The sequence below is a fragment of the Camelina sativa genome, chromosome 9 (assembly GCF_000633955.1).
Source record: "Camelina sativa cultivar DH55 chromosome 9, Cs, whole genome shotgun sequence".
NCBI lineage: Eukaryota > Viridiplantae > Streptophyta > Magnoliopsida > Brassicales > Brassicaceae > Camelina > Camelina sativa.
In genome coordinates, this window is record NC_025693.1 from 24,230,502 (window position 1) to 24,254,372 (window position 23,871).

The following is a 23,871-nucleotide window of genomic DNA, read 5'->3' on the forward strand; positions in this document are numbered from 1 at the left end:
GTGTCCTCCTCTCGCACCTCAGTAAGTCGCTGCACCTCCTCAGTCTTAGGAATCACAAGAGTAGGGCAATGAATCGCTGATAACAGGATTTTCAACCGGGGTATCAATTCTCTATGCAGTTGTAGTACAAAGGGTTATCAATCCAAATGGTTGTTTATGCTATTAGGAAGGATGCAATCAGAACAATGCAAGTCAAGCCAAGCAAAAATGGGGGTTTGTCTAACAATTCTAAAATAATAAAAGAAAATAATATAAACAAGTAACCACACGACCTAACCACTCGATGCAATCATTCGAGTACAGGATTGGGTGGGGTGATCGAGTTAACAAATGAAGTATGAACAACTCGAGGGGTTACTCGAAGCAGGTTATCATGTACCTGTTCGGGTAAGGGATCGAGTGATTAATAAAAACGCAAACAATTAAGATACGAAAGCTTCTAAGGATGGGGTAATCGACTCCTAAGTGTTCCTGACCAATACAGATGTCTTACAAGCCTCAAGCAAATATTCCCTAGACAATGAATCTCTAAAATCTTGTTAAACACTCTCGTGATAGAAACAATCAACCTTGATCACTCCCCTACCCAACTCTCGTTGGAGAAACATGACCAAGCAGGCAATAAGAACCGATTCATTATTGTCAGTAAACCCCTTACTCATCTAATCTCTTAGGCTATGTGAGTAAACCTCTAGCATTGGTTGATTCAAGCATTTCATCTACACCTCTCGGTGGTAAAACACCCTAGATCTAATCTCACCCTCTCGGTTTATTGACAGCATTAAGAACACCAATCTAGAAGGGAATTTATAAATCAAAAACAATCAATCTAAGACATCCTAACTGATCAAGAACACAAAATCATCTATCCCATCCCTAGAAACTTTACTACACTACTCAGAAATCATTGCAAGAAACATAAAAGCACATATGAACGAAAATTGCATTTTATTCAAAGATAGAGTAGAAAATAAAGAGTACAAAGTAGAAATCTAAAGAAATGATAAAAATATATGAAATAAATCCTAACAAAAAGTGAAAAGTGTTTTGAGTCGCTCAGTTCTCTCTCAAAAGCTCTCGCTCTCTGGTTTGACGGTCTGCGGCGTGCTCGTTTACGAGGAAGAAGAGGAGGGGTTTATATATGGAAACCCCTTTCACCTAGCTTCCTAGTCCTGCCCGAGGGTCTACTCGATGGGGTGCACGAGGATGAGGTCGGGTTACTCCTCGGGTAGATCTTCGGGTTGTTCTTCCTGCTCTCGGATCCTCCTCGATCGTGTTGGGGTTCGGACTGTTCTTCCAGCTCGATGGCTCCTTCGGAACATGTTTGGGTTTGTCCTTGTTTTTCCCCATTTTAGGCTCTTAAGCACCTGTTTTCATCCAAAGTATGCAAATGCAAGAATGCAACACCCTAAATGACCTAAAAGTGAATTTCTACAGTTAATGACCTAAAAATGCTAAGGTAAGGGTATAAACAATGCAAAATATGGACAAAAAAGGATGCTAAAAACATGTAAATTAGAGGGTTATCACTCGCCTCATGACAGAGACTAGAAAAAAGCTTGTAGACCCCAAACTAACGCTCAAAGTGAAGCTTCACCATAGTGATCTCACCACCAGAGAACTCTATCTCTTTCTCCAAACACAGCAGTGAGAGAGCATCCATTGTCACCTGCACTCTGCCACCATCAATGTCCACAACCTCCACTTGTCCCAAAGCTGCCCCAATATCGCGAAAATTAGGGTCTGCCCAGAACTGCAAAGGAATCCCCAATATCCTTATCCAGAACTTCAAGGTAGAAGGATAAGAGGGATCCATCGATGGCTTCCACCAGACCAGAGAAATCATCCAGTTATCAAAGTGAAACGGCTCCATCTTCAACACCTCAACAATATCTTCCTCAGTATCAAAGTCAAACTGAAATTTTCCTATACCCAAATTCGCACCAGTAGTAACCTTCTCTTCCAAATGCCAAATCCGGGGGAACATAAACAATATAGACTTCATGTCCTGTTGACGAGGATTGTGGCATCGATCTATTATGGTCGTAGAGTAACACACAATCAGTGCTGAGTTATCAAACTGTCGGATCTTGATCTTACGTAGAGGAACCTTCCTTGACATCACAACCCCGGTGAAACTACTTTCCAGTAAGTGACTTTGAGACATGGAGATCAACAAGAACCATGCAATACCCGCAGAAAGTCGTAAAAAGACAAAAGTAATTGCAAAACTGTAAGAAGCAACCACGAAAAGAAGCTAGAATGAATAAAGCTCTTCTCGGACATCCCCTTTAAATACACTCACTTCTCCCATAATTGAACCCATAGAAGACGAAAACTTTCCTCCCCCCAAATATGCCAAATATTTTGGTGAATCAAAAGATAAAATTTCCATCGTGCAGAGCAAGACTGATCCTGCCATGGAAAGTGAATAACCACCCTATCAAAACAAGACGCATCCTAATTATCGTCTTAATGACTTGCCAAATCTGAGCCGATATGCAATAACTCCTTGGGGTTGAACTGGCGAGGGAACTCCAAAAATCTTCAGGATGGGTTGGAGAGTTCCAGTCTGCCTTTTTACTGGGTGACAAAGGGGTATTTGGTTTTGAGCGGACAAAGGGATCCCATGGTGGTGGTTTTCGTCGCTGGTAGAGTGGTTGTTGGGATGGGAAGGTACTTGTTTGATGATGGTGTGCCATTAATGTGCTTCTCCGGCGACAGTTCTGGGTCTCCTGAGCAATCTCGAGATTCGGTTCTCCTATTTTCCTTGTCAACACCCAACAGACCCATTGTGATCTTCAATTAAAGAATTAGTATTGCGACAGATCCCTACCACGATCCTCCCAAGAACCACCTCCATCGTATTTCCACCAAATACCAAGCTTCGCCCATCATACCCACCTTTATCTTCGAGAAAGAAATTGAGCATGGGCTAAAGAACCAAACCCGAGACCCCTCCGAAATCCACCTCCTACATTTCCCTAATCCGCATCTTACATCACCCAACAAACCCTCAGACCATCCAATCGACACCAAGAAAAATCCCTAACCAAATCCGAACCACTTTGATTCATAAAACTTAGAACCCTAATGTTGCCGTCGCTATCGCCTTTGGCAGAGATTTTTTTTTTCTTTTGAAGATGGTATTTTCGTAAATATCTAATTATTGAAAGATATAAAATAGAATTAAAGTCTTATTTAATTTTTTCGGAGATTTTAACCTACTTTTGGCAGTTCACATAAACCAAATACGTACATTGCACTTGCAAAAATGATAAATGACAGATCACATAAAATTTAGTAAACAAAAAAATGAGTTGTTGACTCCCTGTAAAAATATATTTTTCTTATTCTTCATTTCCTTTTGTACCTCCTTATATCTTTCTTCTTTTAAGTATTTATTAAAAGTGAAAAAAATAGACCACGTTTATTGTGTGACCTAATTCCTTATATGTATTGTCTTTTGATGATGAAAACTTGTATATAATCCCGTAGAGAGAAGATTGTTGAGCCTGGATTAAAAGAAAAAGACTCATAAAAGCATTACAAAAACCATTAGTCCTGAGGTTTGGCTATCTATTTGGTAATCGAAGCTAAGACATATCCAAACATTGGTCCGATGGAATAAGAATCAGGTACACATTTGAGTGAATCTATGTTATATATGGTTACCATATACCTACACCTTATGCAAAGATTAATAGGTTTTGGATTTATAATTTTCTTCCACTCGTAGATCATCTTTCGTTTTATTAATTGTTCTGACATTAGTAATCATGTTTTGTTAATATTTGTTATATGATTCGATAACTGTTGGGTGAAAAACGAATCTGTAATATGATATCCAAAGTCCTAGAAAAAGTTCAAATTTCATTATGAGTGGCATGAGAAATTTGTAAACCAGTGAGATGTTATCCTAGAAGAAATAAATACGATGTTTCATTGTCCAGGTTAAGGGATTCGATTTTTAGCTCGAAAGAAACAGAGATGGATCAGATAACGAGGGAGAAGAGTGAGGATAAGCAAGTGAAGAAGAAAGCTAAGTTAGAATGGAGAGAGTGGGAATGTGCAAAGCCAATTGGGGAAGTGATTAAACGTACTGGTGGCAAAGAAAAGAAGAAATGTCATTATGAGACATTCGAGTTTCATGGCAAACGATATGGACTGGTGAGTTTTATTTTGTTATAAGATTTTGAGTTAAAAAAAAAAAACAATTTGTGTGATAAGACTATTTTAATGAAACTTTTCTGTTCTATATGTGTAATTCTTGTAATACCCATTTACATTAGGCTTTTTTCTTAATTTTGGTAGGAAGATACAGTGCTTTTGGTTCCGGAAATCTCTAACCAAAACAACTATGTTGCGATCATCAAGGTACTACGAAATATGGAATTGTTTTTCATATATATACTTTTAGGTTATTCAAATCATAATCAACAATTAAATATGATTTTTTTCAATTGTTTGTTGGACAGGATATTTATGTAAAAGAAATAGATGGACTTGTGAAGTTGGAGGTGCAATGGTTTTACCGTCGAGAAGATATTGAAATAAAACAAGTTGGAAAGTGGGAATCTAAAGACTCAGGGGAGATTTTCTTCAGTTTCTATCGTGATGAAGTGTTTGCTGAATCTGTGAAGCACGATTGTCTTGTGTATTTTGTGCCAGATGATAAGCAAATTTCAAATTATACTGAGCATCCCGACTTCATCGTGAAAAAGGTTTATGATAGTATCAACAAGAAGTTGAGGAAGTTTTCTGATAAAGGCTTTAATCTGCATCAAAAGGCTGAGATTAATATTCTCGTGGCAAATACAATTTCGAGGATTGCTTATCTCCTTGACAATAAGGAATTCCAAATGACTAAGATTTCGAGGCGTAAAAGATCAGTTAGGAAAAGATGTGTCTCCAAAACTGAGATAGAGAGTTCTGGAAACAATGCTGATGAGGTCTCTGAGAAGGTAGAATCATTACCATCCAGTGATTTTGATCGTGACAAGAAAATGACTGAGCTTTTGGAAGCACTACTTCAGCACATATGTTGTGCAAGTAAGGAGAAGCAAGCTGGCGATGTTGACTTTATGTCACCAGATAATGTTGTTGTGGTGGTATTTGCTCTTGAGCAAGCTTTATATGATTCTTTTGGAGAAGATATACCAAAGTATAATTATAAGTTGGAGCTTCTGGTTGAGCAACTCAAGGTTAGTTTAACTTAGTTCTTTCTCTCCTTCATTTTTTTTTACAATTGTTTTCATGATTTGTTTTGGCATGCATATGTGTTGACGGAAGTCCTAGGCTTTGGCAGTTATTTCATTCAAAAATATAAAATGTGGTTCTATTGGAAGTTGATCTAACGAATTAAGGATGAGAAAATGTTTTAGAATAAGCTATAAGGTACAATAGAACATCGTACACCGTATAAATATATATGTAATTGTTACAAGGAATTTCTCAATAATTTTTTTTCAAAGAAAAGATATAATCATTGGAAGAAATTATTCATTTATGCATATGTAAAATATTATACAAAAAAATTACTCCCTCCGTTACAGAAAAATGTCATTTGAAAGTTTAATCTTGTGTTTACAAAATGTGTTATTTGGTACTTTATATATGCTTTGTATAACATGAAATAATATGGGTTTTAATCATACATGATATATACACCGTATGTAAGTATAGTTACATAATATTACATGATCCAGCTAAGTTCTATACTAATATTCTTTATAAATACATATTGGAGAACATTACAAATTGTGTACCAACCATTGAAGTTAGCTTCTATTTTCTTTAGTTATTTTACTTTTGTATTTGAATGTTTAATTGTGATATCTTATTGTTTGTTTTGTAGAACTCACCAGTATTAGCTAGAAGACTTCTCAGGGGCGGATTAAAACCTGAACAGGTTATAAAGATGAAATGCTATGAGCTGGAACTGGTAATATACCCAAATTTCTTTTAGTAAATATGGAATGTTACTGTTATAGCAATACCACTGAACCAGAATTTCAATGTTTATTGTTAATTACATCTTATGTGATTTTGACATGTTAAATTGCTGAGATGCGCTTTTTTTATATTTTTCTTTATATTTTTTTTATATATATATATATATAACTTTTGTTGAAACATAGGCTGATTTTGAAGAACTGGAGTAAGATGCTGGATCGGATTCACCTCCAAAAGTGTTGGGCTTAAAGATTTTCTTCTTCTTCTTCTTTTTAATCGGTAGACAGAGTTATTTTATTTTCCCCTACAATATCCTTTCAAGATATGTTGCAGATCATAACTTCTTTTTTCAAGACCTATTATTTTAAAAATTCAAGTATGAAAGTTTAAACAGGTTACATGTGCTGGCATGTATTTTATTGAATTATAGGTACAAATAATTTGTTTTGGGTGCAATTCTCTCATTTAAAAAAAAAAATATATATATATATATATATATATATATATATATATATATAAGTAGTACATGTTAAAACTTTTAATGTTTAGCGTCTTTAAAAAAAATACAAGGATATATAGAACTTAATATAGCATTAATAAACCATGGGTCCAACCACTGAATCAAGGAAATGTCATGCTTAACAGGTTTAATGGACTATAATAATTAAAAGGAACTAAGCCTGACTATAATCAAGTCTTCTTTGCTTATAATGGATCGAATAAATCAAAAAAAGAAAAAAGAAAAGAGAAGGCTCATATTGGGCCTAAAACCAAAAGCCCTTTAGTATAATAATACTCCCGGGGTATTGATAAAAATTTATAGGGTTTTTTTTTTACAAAAGTCTCTCTCTCTCTCTCTCGTCGCCGTTCTTTCTTCCTCTGTGATCAAATCGGCGAGATGGGTCACTCCAATGTCTGGAACTCTCATCCAAAGAAGTACGGCCCTGGATCCCGTACCTGGTAAATTCATCTTCCTCCCTCGCCGATTCGCTTGCTTCTTACATGTATAGAACCAACGCAAGATTTTTGTCTTTATCTGTTGATGAATCTGATCAGATTGGATTAGTTTTGGTTTCAGTTTCCTCTATTGATTCATTGTAGTGAAATAGTATAGCTCAACTGTTAAGTCGCATTTTATGTTTTTGCTCTAATTGTGATTTGAGTTTGTGAGAATTTGAGATTAGCTTTGTCTGTGAGAGAGATTGTTACATTTGGCTTTTTTAACTAGGAGATTAGCTTATGTGTTATGAGATTGTTATATTTGGATTATGTGAGATTAGCTTATGTGTTATATTTGGCATTTGAAAAGATTCTGACTTTGTAATTTTGCAAATGATTGTGTGTGTGTATTTTTGAAGCCGTGTGTGCGGGAACTCCCACGGGCTGATCAGGAAGTATGGATTGAACTGCTGTAGACAGTGCTTCCGCAGCAATGCTAAGGAGATTGGATTCATCAAGGTAGTAGATTCAACTTATGAGAATGTATATACTACTGATTTGCATCTCCTTTCATTAACATGATGATTGTTCATTCTGATTTCGTTTTCTTGTTTTTGCAGTACCGTTAATGAGAGGCGCCTCACTTCTTTGATTGATGCGTATAATAGACAAACATGAATTGCCTTTGAAAGACCCTTTCAAGTTGTTGTTGTTGTTGCATTTATTGTTATTTTCAATTTGTTGCCATTTGTCTCTAATTAAAGCTTTATGTAAAATTTGGAGTAATGATGTTTTAGTTATTCTTGTTTTTTTCTTCTTTCTTTTTTATCAAGTCATATTTTGGTTTTGATTTATATTTTGCATTACTGTGAGATCAGTTTCTGTTTATAAGACTTGTCTAAACATCATAAACTGATAAAAGACACTAATTATGATTAGCCTTAAAATTGCTCTCTTGCTCTCAGTCTGATTCACCAAATTAGAACAGAAAGAAACAACATATTCTAACACATCTTTGCGAGTTGTTTGAAGTTCTTTTTGGTTTTGTTTTGTGTTTTTTTTTTTTTTCCGTATGCTTATTAATCCCTAAGATTGTCATTTGTCAAAACCTTTAATTATCAAGCTTGTGAAGTCAAACGAAGAACTTGACAAAGTCCATGGGATAACTTTATAGTATCCAGCTTTTAGACCTTATTTATCAGGGAGATCATGATAGAGTTCTTAGGTTTTTGGGTAAAAAAAATTAATCAGAATTGAAAAAAAAAAAAAGTAAGATCTCCTCTTATATAAGAGATGGAATCGTGGTCTAAAGGGCGATACGTGTCGCCATTATATTGGTCTAAATAATAATACAAAAGAGAAAAAAAAAAACATTTCGTCGATTTATTTCTTTTTTTCCTCTCTTTCTCTCGGTTGCGATTAATCGACGATTACGATTGATGAATATGGAATCTGAAGCTTGAAGGCTTTGAATCGAATGACCTGGAATCAGAGGAAGGGTATGGATTCGAAGGGACTGGAGAGAAAGAGATAAGTAGCAACGGTGATTTGGAAGCCAATCTCCGAAGAAAGAATCGACTAACAGTTGGAGATTGATGCGGATTGAATATGGAGTCGATTTAATTGGTAGAGAGATTGAATCAATTGGAATCAGAAAGGTATGTTTCTTAGTACAATTGTTTGAATCGGAAATTGTTTTATGATTAGGGTTTTTTTTATTTTGGATCCAAATTGAGGGTTATATGATGTTTGTTGGAAAATTAGGGTTTTTGTTGTGCATGTGTTCCAAATTGATCATTTTATTTGATATTGTTTCACCTTCAGTTTCATTTATCATATAGTAAAGCAACACCTCTGGGTTGATTTTCTGATGATTCTCATTGTATAGTGTGGATTCAGTCTTTTTCTAGATACTAATGTTCAGGTGGTCTCTTTGCAGGCTCCATCTGTGGTCTTCATTGATGAATTAGATGCTGTTGGAAGGGAGCGTGGGTTAATAAAGGGTTCTGGAGGACAAGAAAGGGATGCCACTCTTAATCAGGTTCCAAACATTTTAGATTGTGTAATAGTCTTCTTCGGTTTTTAAGGGATGAAAAATTTATTCGTTTTGTTGTGTGTTACAGCTCCTTGTTTCTTTAGATGGTTTTGAAGGAAGAGGAGAGGTCATTACCATCGCTTCCACAAACAGACCAGACATTCTAGATCCTGCGCTTGTGAGGCCTGGAAGGTTTGACCGCAAATTTTTTATCCCTATACCTGGTCTTATTGGACGGATGGAGATTCTGCAGGTAATGACTTGGTCTTGGTGTATGTGGTTTTGTATTCTTAAACTTGTAAATTTGCAAAGTTCTTCCGCAATGTAGAGTTTGTCCTTCGGTTCAAAGCTATATCTTTGTTTTGGTGTTGCTGTTTTAAGTCCATGCTCGTAAGAAGCCAATGGCTGAAGATTTGGACTATATGGCAGTTGCTAGCATGACAGATGGCATGGTTGGAGCAGAGCTTGCCAATATCGTTGAGATAGCAGCAATTAATATGATGCGTGATGGAAGAACAGAGGTGTGATCAATATTTTTAGTTCGAATTGTATCTGCTTTTACTTTTGGATGGGTTTGGTTTGGAATGTTAGGATAGTGTACCAATGGTAATATGGTGTGAGTGAATTTGATTAAGCTCTTGGACGTTGTGCTAGAGAAGCAGCTTAGGCTAATAATAAGTTGAATTTATTTTTGATACCAGCAAGTAATCGTATATTCTCTGTAACTCTAATGTAGTTAACAACAGATGATTTGCTTCAAGCTGCACAAATATGTATTAATGTTTTATTATGTTTTGTATGTTTGAAAATTAATAAAAATGGAATATTTTTTTAATTTTATAAAATCTTAAATGTTNAAGAGGAGAGGTCATTACCATCGCTTCCACAAACAGACCAGACATTCTAGATCCTGCGCTTGTGAGGCCTGGAAGGTTTGACCGCAAATTTTTTATCCCTATACCTGGTCTTATTGGACGGATGGAGATTCTGCAGGTAATGACTTGGTCTTGGTGTATGTGGTTTTGTATTCTTAAACTTGTAAATTTGCAAAGTTCTTCCGCAATATAGAGTTTGTCCTTCGGTTCAAAGCTATATCTTTGTTTTGGTGTTGCTGTTTTAAGTCCATGCTCGTAAGAAGCCAATGGCTGAAGATTTGGACTATATGGCAGTTGCTAGCATGACAGATGGCATGGTTGGAGCAGAGCTTGCCAATATCGTTGAGATAGCAGCAATTAATATGATGCGTGATGGAAGAACAGAGGTGTGATCAATATTTTTAGTTCGAATTGTATCTGCTTTTACTTTTGGATGGGTTTGGTTTGGAATGTTAGGATAGTGTACCAATGGTAATATGGTGTGAGTGAATTTGATTAAGCTCTTGGACGTTGTGCTAGAGAAGCAGCTTAGGCTAATAATAAGTTGAATTTATTTTTGATACCAGCAAGTAATCGTATATTCTCTGTAACTCTAATGTAGTTAACAACAGATGATTTGCTTCAAGCTGCACAAATATGTATTAATGTTTTATTATGTTTTGTATGTTTGAAAATTAATAAAAATGGAATATTTTTTTAATTTTATAAAATCTTAAATGTTTATACATTTATACCACTTCTATTCTATTTAAAATTTTAAAATTTTTAAAAACAATATTTTCAAAAATAAGAGACCCAAAATAAGAACCTACCAATAAAAAGAAAATTTTATCTAAGAGATCATGGATTCTTATATTCCAAACAGTACACAATTAATTCATAAAAAATTTAAGAACTCCCCTTATATGAACCCCCCAATAATCTTGCTCTTAGCCACCTTGTATCACACAATTTCTTTTAATTTTAATCTATGGTTAGTCAAATCTTAGACAGATTTGCTTGCAAAGATAAGCACTTTTGACTCGTGAAAACTTTGTTGGAACTTTTTTTCTGGTTCTTAATTTAATGAAAAATATTTTCCTAACAAAAAATAATAGTTCTAGAGAGTAGAGATAACAACATATATATTTTTGTTAGGAAAATATTAAACATATATAGGCCACATTACTCCAATTTTCTTTGTTTGGCTGTAGATCTTGGTCTCAAATATATTTTGGGATTCTTCTTTTTTATCGACTATATTATTAACCATAGAACATATTTATATAAGTTTTTTTCCCAAATTAAAGCCTATAAATCTCTGAGCACGGCACTGTATACATCAAGTAAGATTTGTTCAGGGTTTGCTATGTAAGAGAGGATATGGGCCTTGACAGAAAGAATGGAGATACAGCCCAAGCCCAACAAGATAATCTTAACCTAAGTCAACAGAAGAAGACAAAGTCTTCATCGACAATACAACCCTGCAAAAAAGAGGAGCAGAGCGACACAACAACGCACCAGACGGAACAGACCTGCACAACAAAGGATCAGACCTGCAAGTCAGAGGAACGGTAACAAATTCAAAAGCTCATCAATCCCTATCAAGACAGCTGGTAGTTAAAGATAAGGTTTTCCCCCAAAAGTCTAGATTGTTCTATAACTCTTGTATATAAATAGTGTTGTAAAACTCTACAAAAGATTTAATGAGAAAAGTATATTCAGAACAAATACACCCTTAGTTTCTCTGTTCGTTCATGGTATCAGAGCCATTTTAAGCTCTCACAGGCATTTCAATGGCAACCACATACCCCTTTCCCGACAACGTCCATGTCTCGAGCTCAGTCACGCTCAAACTCAACGACAACAACTATCTACTATGGAAGACACAGTTCGAGTCTCTACTGTCCTGTCAGAAACTCATCGGGTTCGTCAATGGAGCTGTCTTGGTCCCAGCTCAGACCCAACGTGTTACAAACGGTGATGTCACCACCGAAGTCCCCAATCCTCAGTATGAGGCTTGGTTCTGTACGGACCAACTAGTCCGGTCTTGGCTGTTTGGAACCCTCTCCGAAGAGGTTCTTGGTCATGTTCACAGCCTCGAAACCTCTCGTCAAATCTGGGTCTCGCTTGCTGAAAATTTCAACAAAAGCAGCGTGGCAAGAGAATTTTCTCTCCGTCGCAACCTGCAACTTTTTACCAAGAAAGGAAAAACTTTCTCTACTTACTGCAGAGAATTCAAAACCATTTGTGACTCTCTCAGCTCCATTGGGAAGCCTGTAGACGAATCTATGAAGATCTTTGGTTTCCTCAATGGGCTCGGAAGGGAATATGACCCCATTGCTACGGTCATCCAGAGCTCATGGAGCAAACTACCAGCTCCTACCTTCAACGACGTAATCTCAGAAGTTCAAGGATTCGACTGCAAACTACAGTCATATGAGGATACAGACACTGTCACCCCTCACCTTGCCCTCATGACAGAGAAGACGAATCCGTGTGCCCCTCAGTTTGCTCCACATCACAAAAGCCGTGGTGGTCGCTTTGGTCAGAACAGAGGCAGAGGAGGCTATACAATAAGAGGTCGTGGATTTACTCAACACCAGTCCTCCTCTCAAGTTCAAGGAGAGCGACCTGTCTGCCAAATCTGTGGTCGCATTGGTCACACTGCCCTCAAATACTACAACAGATTTGACAACAATTACCAAAGTGATTTCCCAACACAAGCTTTTGCCTCTCTCCGGGTCTCTGAGGAAAATGGTCGAGAGTGGCATCCAGACTCCGCTGCAACAGCCCACATAACATCCTCTACCTCTGGTCTTCAAGGTGTCACCAGTTACGAAGGCAATGATACGGTAATGGTTGGGGATGGAGCCTACCTTCCCATAACACATGTTAGTTCCACCACCATATCTTCCTCCAAAGGTACTATTCCCATTAATGAAGTGTTAGTATGTCCTGACATAAAGAAATCTCTGCTTTCTGTCTCCAAGTTATGCGATGATTATCCCTATGGTGTTTTCCTTGATTCTAATAATCTATACATCATCGATTTAAACACTCAGAAGGTGGTGTTCAAGGGTCCTCGTAAAGAAGGACTCTATGTGCTGCAGAATCAAGAGATTGTGGCTTGTTATTCAAATCGACAATGTGCAGCAAGCTTAGAAACATGGCATCATCGTCTAGGACACTCAAACTCAAGATCTCTGCAGCATCTTCAAGCCTGCAAGGAAATTCAAATTAATAAGAACAGAACATCTCCCATTTGTGAGCCTTGCCAGATGGGAAAGAGCACCAAGCTTCAGTTTTTTTCTTCTACTTCTCGCAGTTTAAAACCTTTAGATAGGATCCACTGTGATCTTTGGGAACCCTCACCGGTTGTGTCAAACCAAGGGTTCAAATATTATGTGGTATTTGTTGATGATTATTCAAGATTCTCATGGTTCTATCCATTACATTTAAAGTCAGATTTCTACTCAGTGTTTATTGCATTTCAAAAGCTGGTTGAGAATCATTTGAATGCAAAAATACGAATCTTTCAAAGTGATGGGGGTGGAGAGTTTACAAGTAATAATTTCATGAAGCATCTTCAAGAGCATGGGATTCATCATCAAATCTCATGTCCCTATACCCCACAACAAAACGGTCTTGCAGAGAGGAAGCATCGACATTTGGTAGAGCTCGGCCTGTCTATGCTATTTCATAGTCACACACCTTTGAAATATTGGGTAGAAGCATTTTTTACGGCCAACTACATCATCAACATCCTACCTTCCTCGGTACTAAATGATGTCAGTCCTTATGCAATGCTTCATCAAGACAAAGTTGACTATTCCTTCCTCCGATTCTTCGGTTCTGCTTGCTATCCATGTCTGAGGCCTCTATCTTAGAACAAATTTGATCCGAGATCACTGCAATGTGTGTTTCTTGGTTATCATAGCCAATATAAAGGCTATCGTTGCCTATATCCTCCCACCGGTAAAGTTTATATATCCAGGCATGTCATATTTGATGAGGGCCACTTTGCATTTAAAGAAAAGTTTCAGCAGCTCTCTCCACCGTATACAACACCCCTTCTCCAGGCTTGGCAACAAATGTACACACACTCCTCCCCGGTGCCTTCACACAGTCTGCAATCGTCCTCCATGCCACCGGGAGATTCTACCACTCCACCGATTCCCAATCCTGTCACGACAATGTCACAAATCGATCCAGAAGAAGAAGTGCTGAACCATGATCATAACCTTGATGAAGATTCCACTGTAGAAACAGAGTCGCCATCTCCCCATTCCTCTGACATAAATACAGAGACAGACTCTGTAATCACTACACATGGTGATCCTCCTCCATGTACAATCACCGTACCAGAGATCACAAACAATCTTCATCCCATGACAACCAGATCCAAGGATGGGATTCAAAAACCGAACAAACGTTATGCTCTTCTTGCCTCCAAACACACTGCAGCTGAACCGAAAAATATTACCATGGCCATGAAGCATCCGGGTTGGAACAATGCAGTCATGGAGGAGATAAACCGAATTCATATGTTGAGAACCTGGTCTCTTACCGAACCAACTGCAGACATGAATATCTTGTCCTCCAAGTGGGTTTTCACAACGAAGCTCAAACCTGATGGCACAGTTGACAAGTTAAAAGCTCGTCTTGTCGCCAAGGGCTTTGATCAAGAAGAGGGAGTGGACTATCTTGAAACCTTTAGTCCTGTTGTAAGGACTGCAACAATACGTTTAGTTCTTGATACGGCAGTTGCTCATTCTTGGCCTATCAAGCAACTTGACGTATCGACTGCATTTCTACACGGTGAATTGCAGGAACCAGTGTTCATGTATCAGCCTTCGGGTTTTGTCGATCCAGACAAACCAAATCACGTATGTCGTCTCACTAAAGCCCTTTATGGCTTAAAACAGGCTCCGAGGGCATGGTTCGATACATTCAGCAACTTCTTGCTCGACTTTGGCTTTGAATGCAGCACATCAGACCCCTCTTTGTTTGTGTGCAATCAACACCAGAAGACCTTGGTGCTCCTGCTATACGTCGATGACATACTCCTCACCGGGAATGATCCATCTCTGCTTGACCAACTCCTCACTGCTCTTAGCACTCGTTTTTCAATGAAGGATCTTGGTCCACCTAGCTATTTTCTTGGCATACAGTTTCAGAATCTATCAGATGGCCTGCTTCTGCAGCAAACAGGTTATGCCTCAAAAATTCTGTTTCAAGCTGGCATGTCGGATTGTAATCCCATGCCCACTCCACTTCCACAACAGCTGGAGAACCTCGACAGTACGCCATTTGCTGAACCAACCTACTTCAGGAGTCTAGCAGGCAAACTGCAATATTTGACAATTACTCGACCGGATCTTCAATATGCAGTAAATTTTATATGCCAAAGGATGCATAGTCCTACTAACTCTGACTTCAGTCTACTCAAGCGGATTCTCAGGTATGTGAAAGGAACCATCAACATGGGTCTTCCAATCCGACGACAAAATAATCCGGTCCTCTCTGCATTCTGTGATAGTGACTATGCTGGCTGCAAGGATACACGGCGATCCACATCGGGATTTTGCATCTTGCTTGGCTCAACTTTAATTTCGTGGTCTGCAAAACGTCAGAAAACTGTCTCCAACTCCTCCACTGAGTCAGAGTATCGAGCTTTATCTGTGGTAGCTTGGGAACTCATGTGGATTTCCTCCCTCCTACGTGATATTGGCGTTTCTCAGTATCAACCCACCCGAGTCTTCTGTGACAACCTGTCTGCGGTCTACCTCTCTGCCAACCCGGCTTTACACAATCGCACTAAACACTTTGACAAGGATTTTCACTTTATCGGGAAAGAGTAGCTCTTGGTCTCATTGAAACGCACCATATCCCGGTGACCCTGCAACTCGCAGACATCTTCACAAAACCTCTCCCACGCCCTTCGTTCTTTGATCTTTGTGGCAAACTCGGCGTGTCTGCATCTAGCGTCTCACCCACGCCAAGTTTGAGGGAGGGTGTAAGAGAGGATATGGGCCTTGACAGAAAGAATGGAGATACAGCCCAAGCCCAACAAGATAATCTCAACCTAAGTCAACAGAAGAAGACAAAGTCTTCGTCGACAATACAACCCTGCAAAACAGAGGAGCAGAGCGACACAACAACGCACCAGACGGAACAGACCTGCACAACAAAGGATCAGACCTGCAAGTCAGAGGAACGGTAACAAATTCAAAAGCTCATCAATCTCTATCAAGACAGCTGGTAATTAAAGATAAGGTTGTCCCCCAAAAGTCTAGAGTTCTATAACTCTTGTATATAAATAGTGTTGTAAAACTCCACAAAAGATTTAATGAGAAAAGTATATTCAGAACAAATACACCCTTAGTTTCTCTGTTCGTTCATGCTACATACCGAGAGAACTAGAGTTTTAAGGCTTGGAGAACGGCAGAACGCTCTAGTAGAAGTGGTAGAAGCTCTTTCCAATCTCGCTTTTTTTACCCGAGAACACTACTAAATCACCGAGGTTATTGAGCACTAGTAATCCACCATTGCAAACATAACAAAATCGCCAGAAACATACACACACAAAGAAAGAATGTTTTACTGTTTCTAACCAAAAGATGACAGGAGATCATAAACTGAAACTGACCTCGACATCAGAAGAAGTCAAGATAAGGGTCTTGACGTTGCGTATCCCACTGATGAGATCCGTCACATCCTCATATCTCTACTCCTTGTGGTTTAGCTTTGGAAATCAAAATTACAATGCAGATGGCCTTGTGGAGCATAATTAGAGCAGTGAAGGTCGTTCGGTGTATCGAGCGAAATAGTACTAAAATGACTGTCACAATCACAGTTATAGGTAACTGAGAGTTCCTTAATGATTTTGTTGGATATGACAAATGACCATGGCGATTTTGGACAATATTTTTGATGTATGGTTAGGTAATATATGAGGAGTAATTTAAATTGAAAAAAAAAAATAGAAGAAGAAGATTAAAAAACACATTAAAAGTTTCTAATTTCGTGGTAAAAGTTAGGCCAATTGTTCACGGCATCAATGACCTCTAAAATTTCGACACAATATATTTCAAAACGAATAGCACATTCCATATCGCCCAAGTTAGGGCATCTATTTCTGCATGGAGTGGAAATAGGAGACGAGAATCCATTCAACTTGATGACGATCCACCCAACACAAACCCAAGACCTTTGATTTGATAATCTACCGATCAAATCATGAGCGGATTGGCACTGGCGCAGAACATATATAAAATTATCATTTAATTTTTCACATATAACATAACGATAACATAAACAAAAGATTATTTATGAATGATGTTTCTCAATTGATAATGTTATTCGTTAATGTGTTGATATGGATTCTAAGTTATATCGTGCCAATTATGTGTTCTAATAATAATAATATTTGATGACACGTTAGAGCACGCGAATACGAGGAAATGCTATCCAACCTCTCGCTCTCCACTTCTAGCTCGGGTTGTTTTATATATTTCCACTTCTCTCAACGACCAAAAGTTTCCATTCTATAAATACTTTTGACTTAACAGTTCCAGAAATATCAAGTGAAACACAAAAGAAAAAAACAAGAAAGAGAAAAGCAGAAGAGCAATGGCTATAAGTTTTATAAACCTAGCTCTTTTGACCCTCTTGGTGTTAATAATTTCATTGTCTTTCGGCGGCATAACAGCAACAAAATCACAGCGGAATGAAGCAGAGATGTTCGAGCAATGGCTTGTGGGGAATGGGAAGAACTATAACGGTCTTGGAGAGAAGGAGAGACGGTTCATGGTCTTCAAAGACAACTTGGAGCTCATCGAAAAACACAATTCGGTTCCGAACCTGACTTACGAACTTGGGTTAAACCAGTTTGCGGATCTGACAGATGATGAGTTTCAAGATATTTACTTGGGGGGCAAGACAAAAAAGACAAGCCTATCGTTGGACTGGGAATGGGATACAACCAATAGATATCGGTACGAGGAAGGAGATAGTTTGCCTGATGAAGTCGATTGGAGGGAGAGAGGAGCAGTTGTTGAACGAGTCAAAAATCAATATCAATTTAGCAACTGTGGTATATTTTCATTTTTCTTACAATTATTTGATATCCGATTGCGATTGCTGTTGACATTGGCGGCTGATAAATATACAGGAGGTTGTTGGGCGTTTTCGGCAGCAGGAGCAGTGGAAAGTATAAACCAGATCACAACTGGTGAGTTGATATCTTTGTCGGAACAACAACTCATCGACTGCGCCACAGACGCCAATGACCGATGTGATGGAGGTGACGCAGCATACGCTTTTATGTTCATTAAGGAAAAAGGTGGTATAGTAACAGATGAAGATTACCCTTATTCTGGCATAAACAATGCCACGTGCAAGGCCATTGAGGTATGTAAAACCAAATATAAATGTTCATCTTTTTTTTTTTTTTTTTTTTNTGTTGGTATAGGTTTTATTATGGTCACTTATATGTGTTCTTTCATCATGCATGCAGATGATTACCACTCGTAAAGTTACCATTGATAGTTATGAGGGTGTTCCTATACATGATGAGATGTCTTTGAAGAAAGCTGTTGCTAATCAACCTATAGCTGTTGGAATTGACGCTAGAAACATGCATCGCTACACACATGTAATCCTAATCGACACTACCACCAAAATTAAACGTTTTTGTTTTAATTAAATTGACGCTAAACATGCATCGCTACACAAGGTTGTTGATGAAATTTTGTTTTTGTTTTTGTTTTTTGTCTTGTGAATTCTTCCTCAGGGTGTGTTTGCAGGACCTTGTGATACGACGTTGATAAACCACAATGTGCTAGTCGTGGGGTATGGAACAAACTCAACAACTGGTCAAGACTACTGGCTTATACGTAACTCATTCGGATCAACTTGGGGAGAAAACGGATACTTTAAGCTCCTACGTAGTAACATCCAAAATTCAATGGGGATATGTGGAATCACACTAACGCCTGTATACCCAGTCAAGTCGAACTCGTCATTTAATTTGCTGTCTCCCAGTGTGTTCAGATTGGTTTTTTTATTTGTTTTTCAGTTAATTGGTTTGGCCTTATTGGTTTGATATAGTTTTATCGAAAGCCCACAAAAAGGTTCATCGAGATCCCTTCTTTTCTTTTATTTCTATTTTCCACTTCCACAAATAATGAAACTTGGTCTTCTTATTTGTTAATTAGGTTCCACTTTCCACTTTCCATCGTACTTTCTATTTGCTTTAATCTTTATAATTATATCATCAAATAATATTTCTACAAAATCAAACTTTTAGAAAGGGATTTTGGCCAGAAATGCCAGTTTTTCCCAAAAACTTGTCTAAAATGCCACTTTTGTTTTCTCTTCTGAAAAATGCCATTTCCGCACATAAGGAAAAGATGTAATAAGACTAAATTAGCCCTATCATATTATCTGAGAAATGTACACAGGGAGAATTCAAAGAGAAAGAAAAATTTGAAGGGCTTGTCGACATTAATGAGATGGGACTGGCATTAAAGGCAGCGGCGTCGCAACCTATAGTTGTTTATGGGGTAAAAAAAATTAATTAATTGTAGTTAATAAAGAAAAAGGTTAGAGATAATGCTATTTTGTGTCCACAATTAATTATGGAGTAAATTATGGTCGGAGAAGGGGAAGTATATCTTCACATTTAATATGGTTTCAGACAATGAAACATGTATTTTCACATTTATTTTGGTCTGTTGCTAGAGAATGTTGTTGGTGGGAGAGAATGTTGTTGTGAGAATTAAATGTGTTGAATGTTGATGCAGATGGACGGGAGAGTGTGTCTGCTTATGGGTGAGTGGCCATGTTCAGACATGGGGGTGTGGAAGTTTGTTGTCCGTCGCGGGCAAATGGCCAGATTTTTGTCTATCGGCAGATAGACAACGTTTGCAGGGGTGATGGAGAAGATAGTAGAGCTGTTGAGGGTAAAACCTGAGGAAAGCAATATAGAGCTAAGCTTCTGGCACCCAGGAGAAACAATTGCCTTCACAAAAGGTAAGATGCCCCCTGTTTCAGTTGGAAGTGAAGTTGAGTTTGAGCAGTTTAAATCAAAGAATGAAGAGGGTGGGGGCTGTATTTGTAATCAACAAAAATAAGGTGATATCAGTAGAAGAAGGACAAAGCATGTTGTCTATCGGAAAAGAGAACAATGTGGGTAATGATGATGAAGATGGACATCTCGAATTGTCAGTAGAAGAAGAACAAAACATGTTGTCTATCGGGAAAGAGAACAATGTGGGTAATGATGATAAAGATGGACATCTCGAATTGTCGATAATGTATGGACAAAAATCTGGGCAGAACATGGTGTCTGCAGTAGCTGAAGATAATATGTCCGTCGATGGTAGACAAAACTTTGAAGCGAAGAAGTTGTCATAAATAAGCAAGCATGCATTGCCTAAATTTAATTCAATTCTTGTATCAAGAGTAATGTTGTATGTAATCCATAACTGAAGGCTGAAACACATGGTTTCATACAAAAAAAAATTACAAAAAGATCGTGTATTTTGAAAGGTAAGCAAGATTCCTAATCACTGGCTTTCAACCTGGAGAAACATAAATAATACGGACGACCAGATGAATGCTGTCACAATATATGTCTACAGATCATTTATGTTTGTATGAGGATGCATCGGATAACAACCCATGCTCAGCAATAGATGCTGAAGGTTGTATGGAATCAACGACAATTAACCTAAATACTGTTTGATAGACAATGGTGGATAGACATATACATTGAATTCGGACTGTGGTCCATCAATGGAGCACCGATACCAGAAGGGGCTGCTTCGTTGGGGGAATTGCAATAAGAAGATGGCTAAATATTAGCAGCCTCAACGACCTCGCACGACCTGCAATGGGGAGAATGATGTATGGTCTTAGTTATGAACCCAAATACGCTTTGATAGACAAATGATTGGGTGGACATATACATTGATGGCGGATCCTGGTCCATCATTAAATGCAGGATTGATAGACAAATGTTTGGGTAGACATGTACATTGAATGCAAAAGAAAAATGATTGGAATAATTACCTTCCTTGTTGGTTCGTGTCCTCCGAGTAGGGCAGATTCGTAGATGAGTCTTCATCAGGCCTGTAATGGGGAGGAACAGGATTACCAGTGCCAGCATCTTCATCACACCTGTCGGGACAAGAATTGAGGAGTCATTCACAGACTCAGCATCCGTTACACATTTCTTTAAAAGTTGGAAGGAGACACAATATAGATGGACAACAACTGGTAGACTAAATTGATGGAGACAAAATGTGTCCACCAACATAGTCTACCTAAAGCTTAAGAAGTTAAACAGTCTAGATGGAAAAAAAAGCAGCCTTACGCAATAAAGTCTACCTAAAACTTGACAAGCAAATCATGTCTATCAAAGAGGTATTCAACGTAACGAACAACAAAAAAAACAAAACACAGAGGAAGAGGAGACACAATATAGATGGAGAACAACTGGTAGACTAACTTGGTGGACACAAAATATATAACCGACACAATATAGATGGACAACAACTGGTAGACTAACTTGGTGGAGACAAAATGTGTCCACCAACATAGTCTACCTAAAGCTTAAGAAGTNGCAATAGATGCTGAAGGTTGTATGGAATCAACGACAATTAACCTAAATACTGTTTGATAGACAATGGTGGATAGACATATACATTGAATTCGGACTGTGGTCCATCAATGGAGCACCGATACCAGAAGGGGCTGCTTCGTTGGGGGAATTGCAATAAGAAGATGGCTAAATATTAGCAGCCTCAACGACCTCGCACGACCTGCAATGGGGAGAATGATGTATGGTCTTAGTTATGAACCCAAATACGCTTTGATAGACAAATGATTGGGTGGACATATACATTGATGGCGGATCCTGGTCCATCATTAAATGCAGGATTGATAGACAAATGTTTGGGTAGACATGTACATTGAATGCAAAAGAAAAATGATTGGAATAATTACCTTCCTTGTTGGTTCGTGTCCTCCGAGTAGGGCAGATTCGTAGATGAGTCTTCATCAGGCCTGTAATGGGGAGGAACAGGATTACCAGTGCCAGCATCTTCATCACACCTGTCGGGACAAGAATTGAGGAGTCATTCACAGACTCAGCATCCGTTACACATTTCTTTAAAAGTTGGAAGGAGACACAATATAGATGGACAACAACTGGTAGACTAAATTGATGGAGACAAAATGTGTCCACCAACATAGTCTACCTAAAGCTTAAGAAGTTAAACAGTCTAGATGGAAAAAAAAGCAGCCTTACGCAATAAAGTCTACCTAAAACTTGACAAGCAAATCATGTCTATCAAAGAGGTATTCAACGTAACGAACAACAAAAAAAACAAAACACAGAGGAAGAGGAGACACAATATAGATGGAGAACAACTGGTAGACTAACTTGGTGGACACAAAATATATAACCGACACAATATAGATGGACAACAACTGGTAGACTAACTTGGTGGAGACAAAATGTGTCCACCAACATAGTCTACCTAAAGCTTAAGAAGTTAAACAGTCTAGATGGACAAAAAAACAGCCTTACGCAATAAAGTCTACCTAAAACTTCACAAGCAAATCATGTCTATCAAAGCGGTATACAACATAACGAACAACAAAAACAACAAAACACAGAGGAAGAGGAGACACAATATAGATGGAGAACAACTGGTAGACTAACTTGGTGGACACAAAATCTATAACCAATATAGTCTACCTAAATCTTAAGAATTTAAACAGACTAGATGGACAAAAAAACATCCTTATGCAATAAAGTCTACATAAAACTTCACAGGCAATTCATGTCTATCAAAGCGGTTTAAAACGTAACGAACAACAAAAAAAACAAAACACAGAGGAAGAGGAGGGTGGTTGCCCAACAGAGTTACCTGCGTCCGGTGGTGTCGGTAAGATCTTCCTCACTAATTCCGGCATCAGGTATCTGGAATGGACCACTGAAACGATTGAAAGTAAGGTCAAAACTCACAGCAACACAAAATAACTAGAATTTAGGGCAATTAAGTACAAAATCATACCAATCGTCGGGGTCCTTAACTTTGGCACGAGTTTCTGGGGCTTCCGCTGTCGCGGTCGCCGGAGCGAAAGGTGGAGGATTGGCCCGTAGTTGGGTCTGAAAGATGAAATTCATCCGTTTGAGATTATAATACTTCAGCGGCTCACAGAATAGTATGGCCACCGTCAAAAAATGAGAGAAGGTTAAAAGTCGCAGCAGTGTTCTCTCTTTTATTTGATGAGAAGCAAAATAAAATGATTTTTGAGAAGAGAACAAACAGTAACTAAGAAAGAGAGAACATTGGTTCAATGAATCGCCGAAGGGCTGCATTCCCCGATGCAGTAATTAACTGGTCTTACAACTTTAAGTCACTTCAATAAAAATTGTTTTTATTTTTAATTTTTTCTCCCTAGCCTGACGCTTCAATCACGAGCTCCCTCAATTGAGGGCAAAAGGGTCTTTTTCGATCACTATATGGCAGGCGGGAGAACGAGTTATGTAAAATGGCATAGGCAAGAAAGTTATCTACTGTTCATGGCATAGTTAACACTTTTCTCTTTTAGAAATTGTCACGTGGTTTCCCAAATTTTTTTTTGATTTGTGTCATTTTTTTTTTCAGTTTCAACGATAATATTAATTAATTTTATTTAATTAAGTTTAATTGATGACATGATTTTGTTTTCAGTTATCCGTTAATGTGATTATCGTGTTTTCTCTTTCGGTGAAATTTCCATATTTAATATACTATAGATTATTGTAGGAAAATATTTGGGTTCACCTCTATGAGTGAATCCTTTTATTCACCTCCCCTTTCATAAATCAATGAAAAAATACCATATAATATTATATTTAAAAAATAAATCAAAATTGAAATCAGAAACCAAAATAAATTAAGAAAACAAAATTTATACTTTTTATTAAATGGTTCAAATATTGGTTTGAATTTTTATAAGAAGATTATAATCTTAATTTTTAAATAATCGAAATTATATGTTAGTTTGAGATTTTTTTTTTTTTTG

At 37.8% G+C, this 23,871-nt stretch overlaps 3 protein-coding genes and 3 long non-coding RNA genes across 7 annotated transcripts; all 6 read left to right on the plus strand.

The window, feature by feature from the left end:
* On the plus strand, nt 3,534-6,348 carry LOC104712020. Its single transcript, XM_010428814.2, has 6 exons — nt 3,534-3,638; nt 3,954-4,170; nt 4,315-4,377; nt 4,479-5,204; nt 5,858-5,944; nt 6,141-6,348. Exons 2-6 carry the CDS (start codon nt 3,991-3,993, stop codon nt 6,162-6,164), a joined length of 1,080 nt encoding a protein of 359 aa, XP_010427116.1. The 5' UTR covers nt 3,534-3,638; nt 3,954-3,990; the 3' UTR covers nt 6,165-6,348.
* LOC109126518 (40S ribosomal protein S29) lies at nt 6,770-7,726 on the plus strand. The gene is made up of 3 exons (XM_019230149.1): nt 6,770-6,915; nt 7,314-7,413; nt 7,515-7,726. The coding sequence occupies exons 1-3, from the start codon at nt 6,854-6,856 to the stop codon at nt 7,521-7,523; spliced, it is 171 nt and encodes a 56-aa protein (XP_019085694.1). The 5' UTR covers nt 6,770-6,853; the 3' UTR covers nt 7,524-7,726.
* On the plus strand, nt 8,512-9,128 carry LOC104712022. The gene is made up of 3 exons (XR_755471.1): nt 8,512-8,552; nt 8,834-8,935; nt 9,018-9,128. It is a non-coding gene; the product is annotated as an uncharacterized LOC104712022 (long non-coding RNA).
* LOC104712021 lies at nt 9,149-9,702 on the plus strand. 2 transcript variants are annotated; one of them, XR_755470.2, is made up of 3 exons: nt 9,149-9,182; nt 9,311-9,450; nt 9,666-9,702. It is a non-coding gene; the product is annotated as an uncharacterized LOC104712021 (long non-coding RNA). The 2 variants fall into 2 exon arrangements; XR_755469.2 differs by lacking the exon at nt 9,149-9,182 and having other exon boundaries at nt 9,222-9,450.
* On the plus strand, nt 9,889-10,442 carry LOC104712023. Its single transcript, XR_755472.2, has 3 exons — nt 9,889-9,922; nt 10,051-10,190; nt 10,406-10,442. It is a non-coding gene; the product is annotated as an uncharacterized LOC104712023 (long non-coding RNA).
* LOC104712024 (probable cysteine protease RDL3) lies at nt 17,387-19,000 on the plus strand. The gene is made up of 4 exons (XM_010428816.2): nt 17,387-17,881; nt 17,960-18,198; nt 18,305-18,442; nt 18,581-19,000. The coding sequence occupies exons 1-4, from the start codon at nt 17,419-17,421 to the stop codon at nt 18,890-18,892; spliced, it is 1,152 nt and encodes a 383-aa protein (XP_010427118.1). The 5' UTR covers nt 17,387-17,418; the 3' UTR covers nt 18,893-19,000.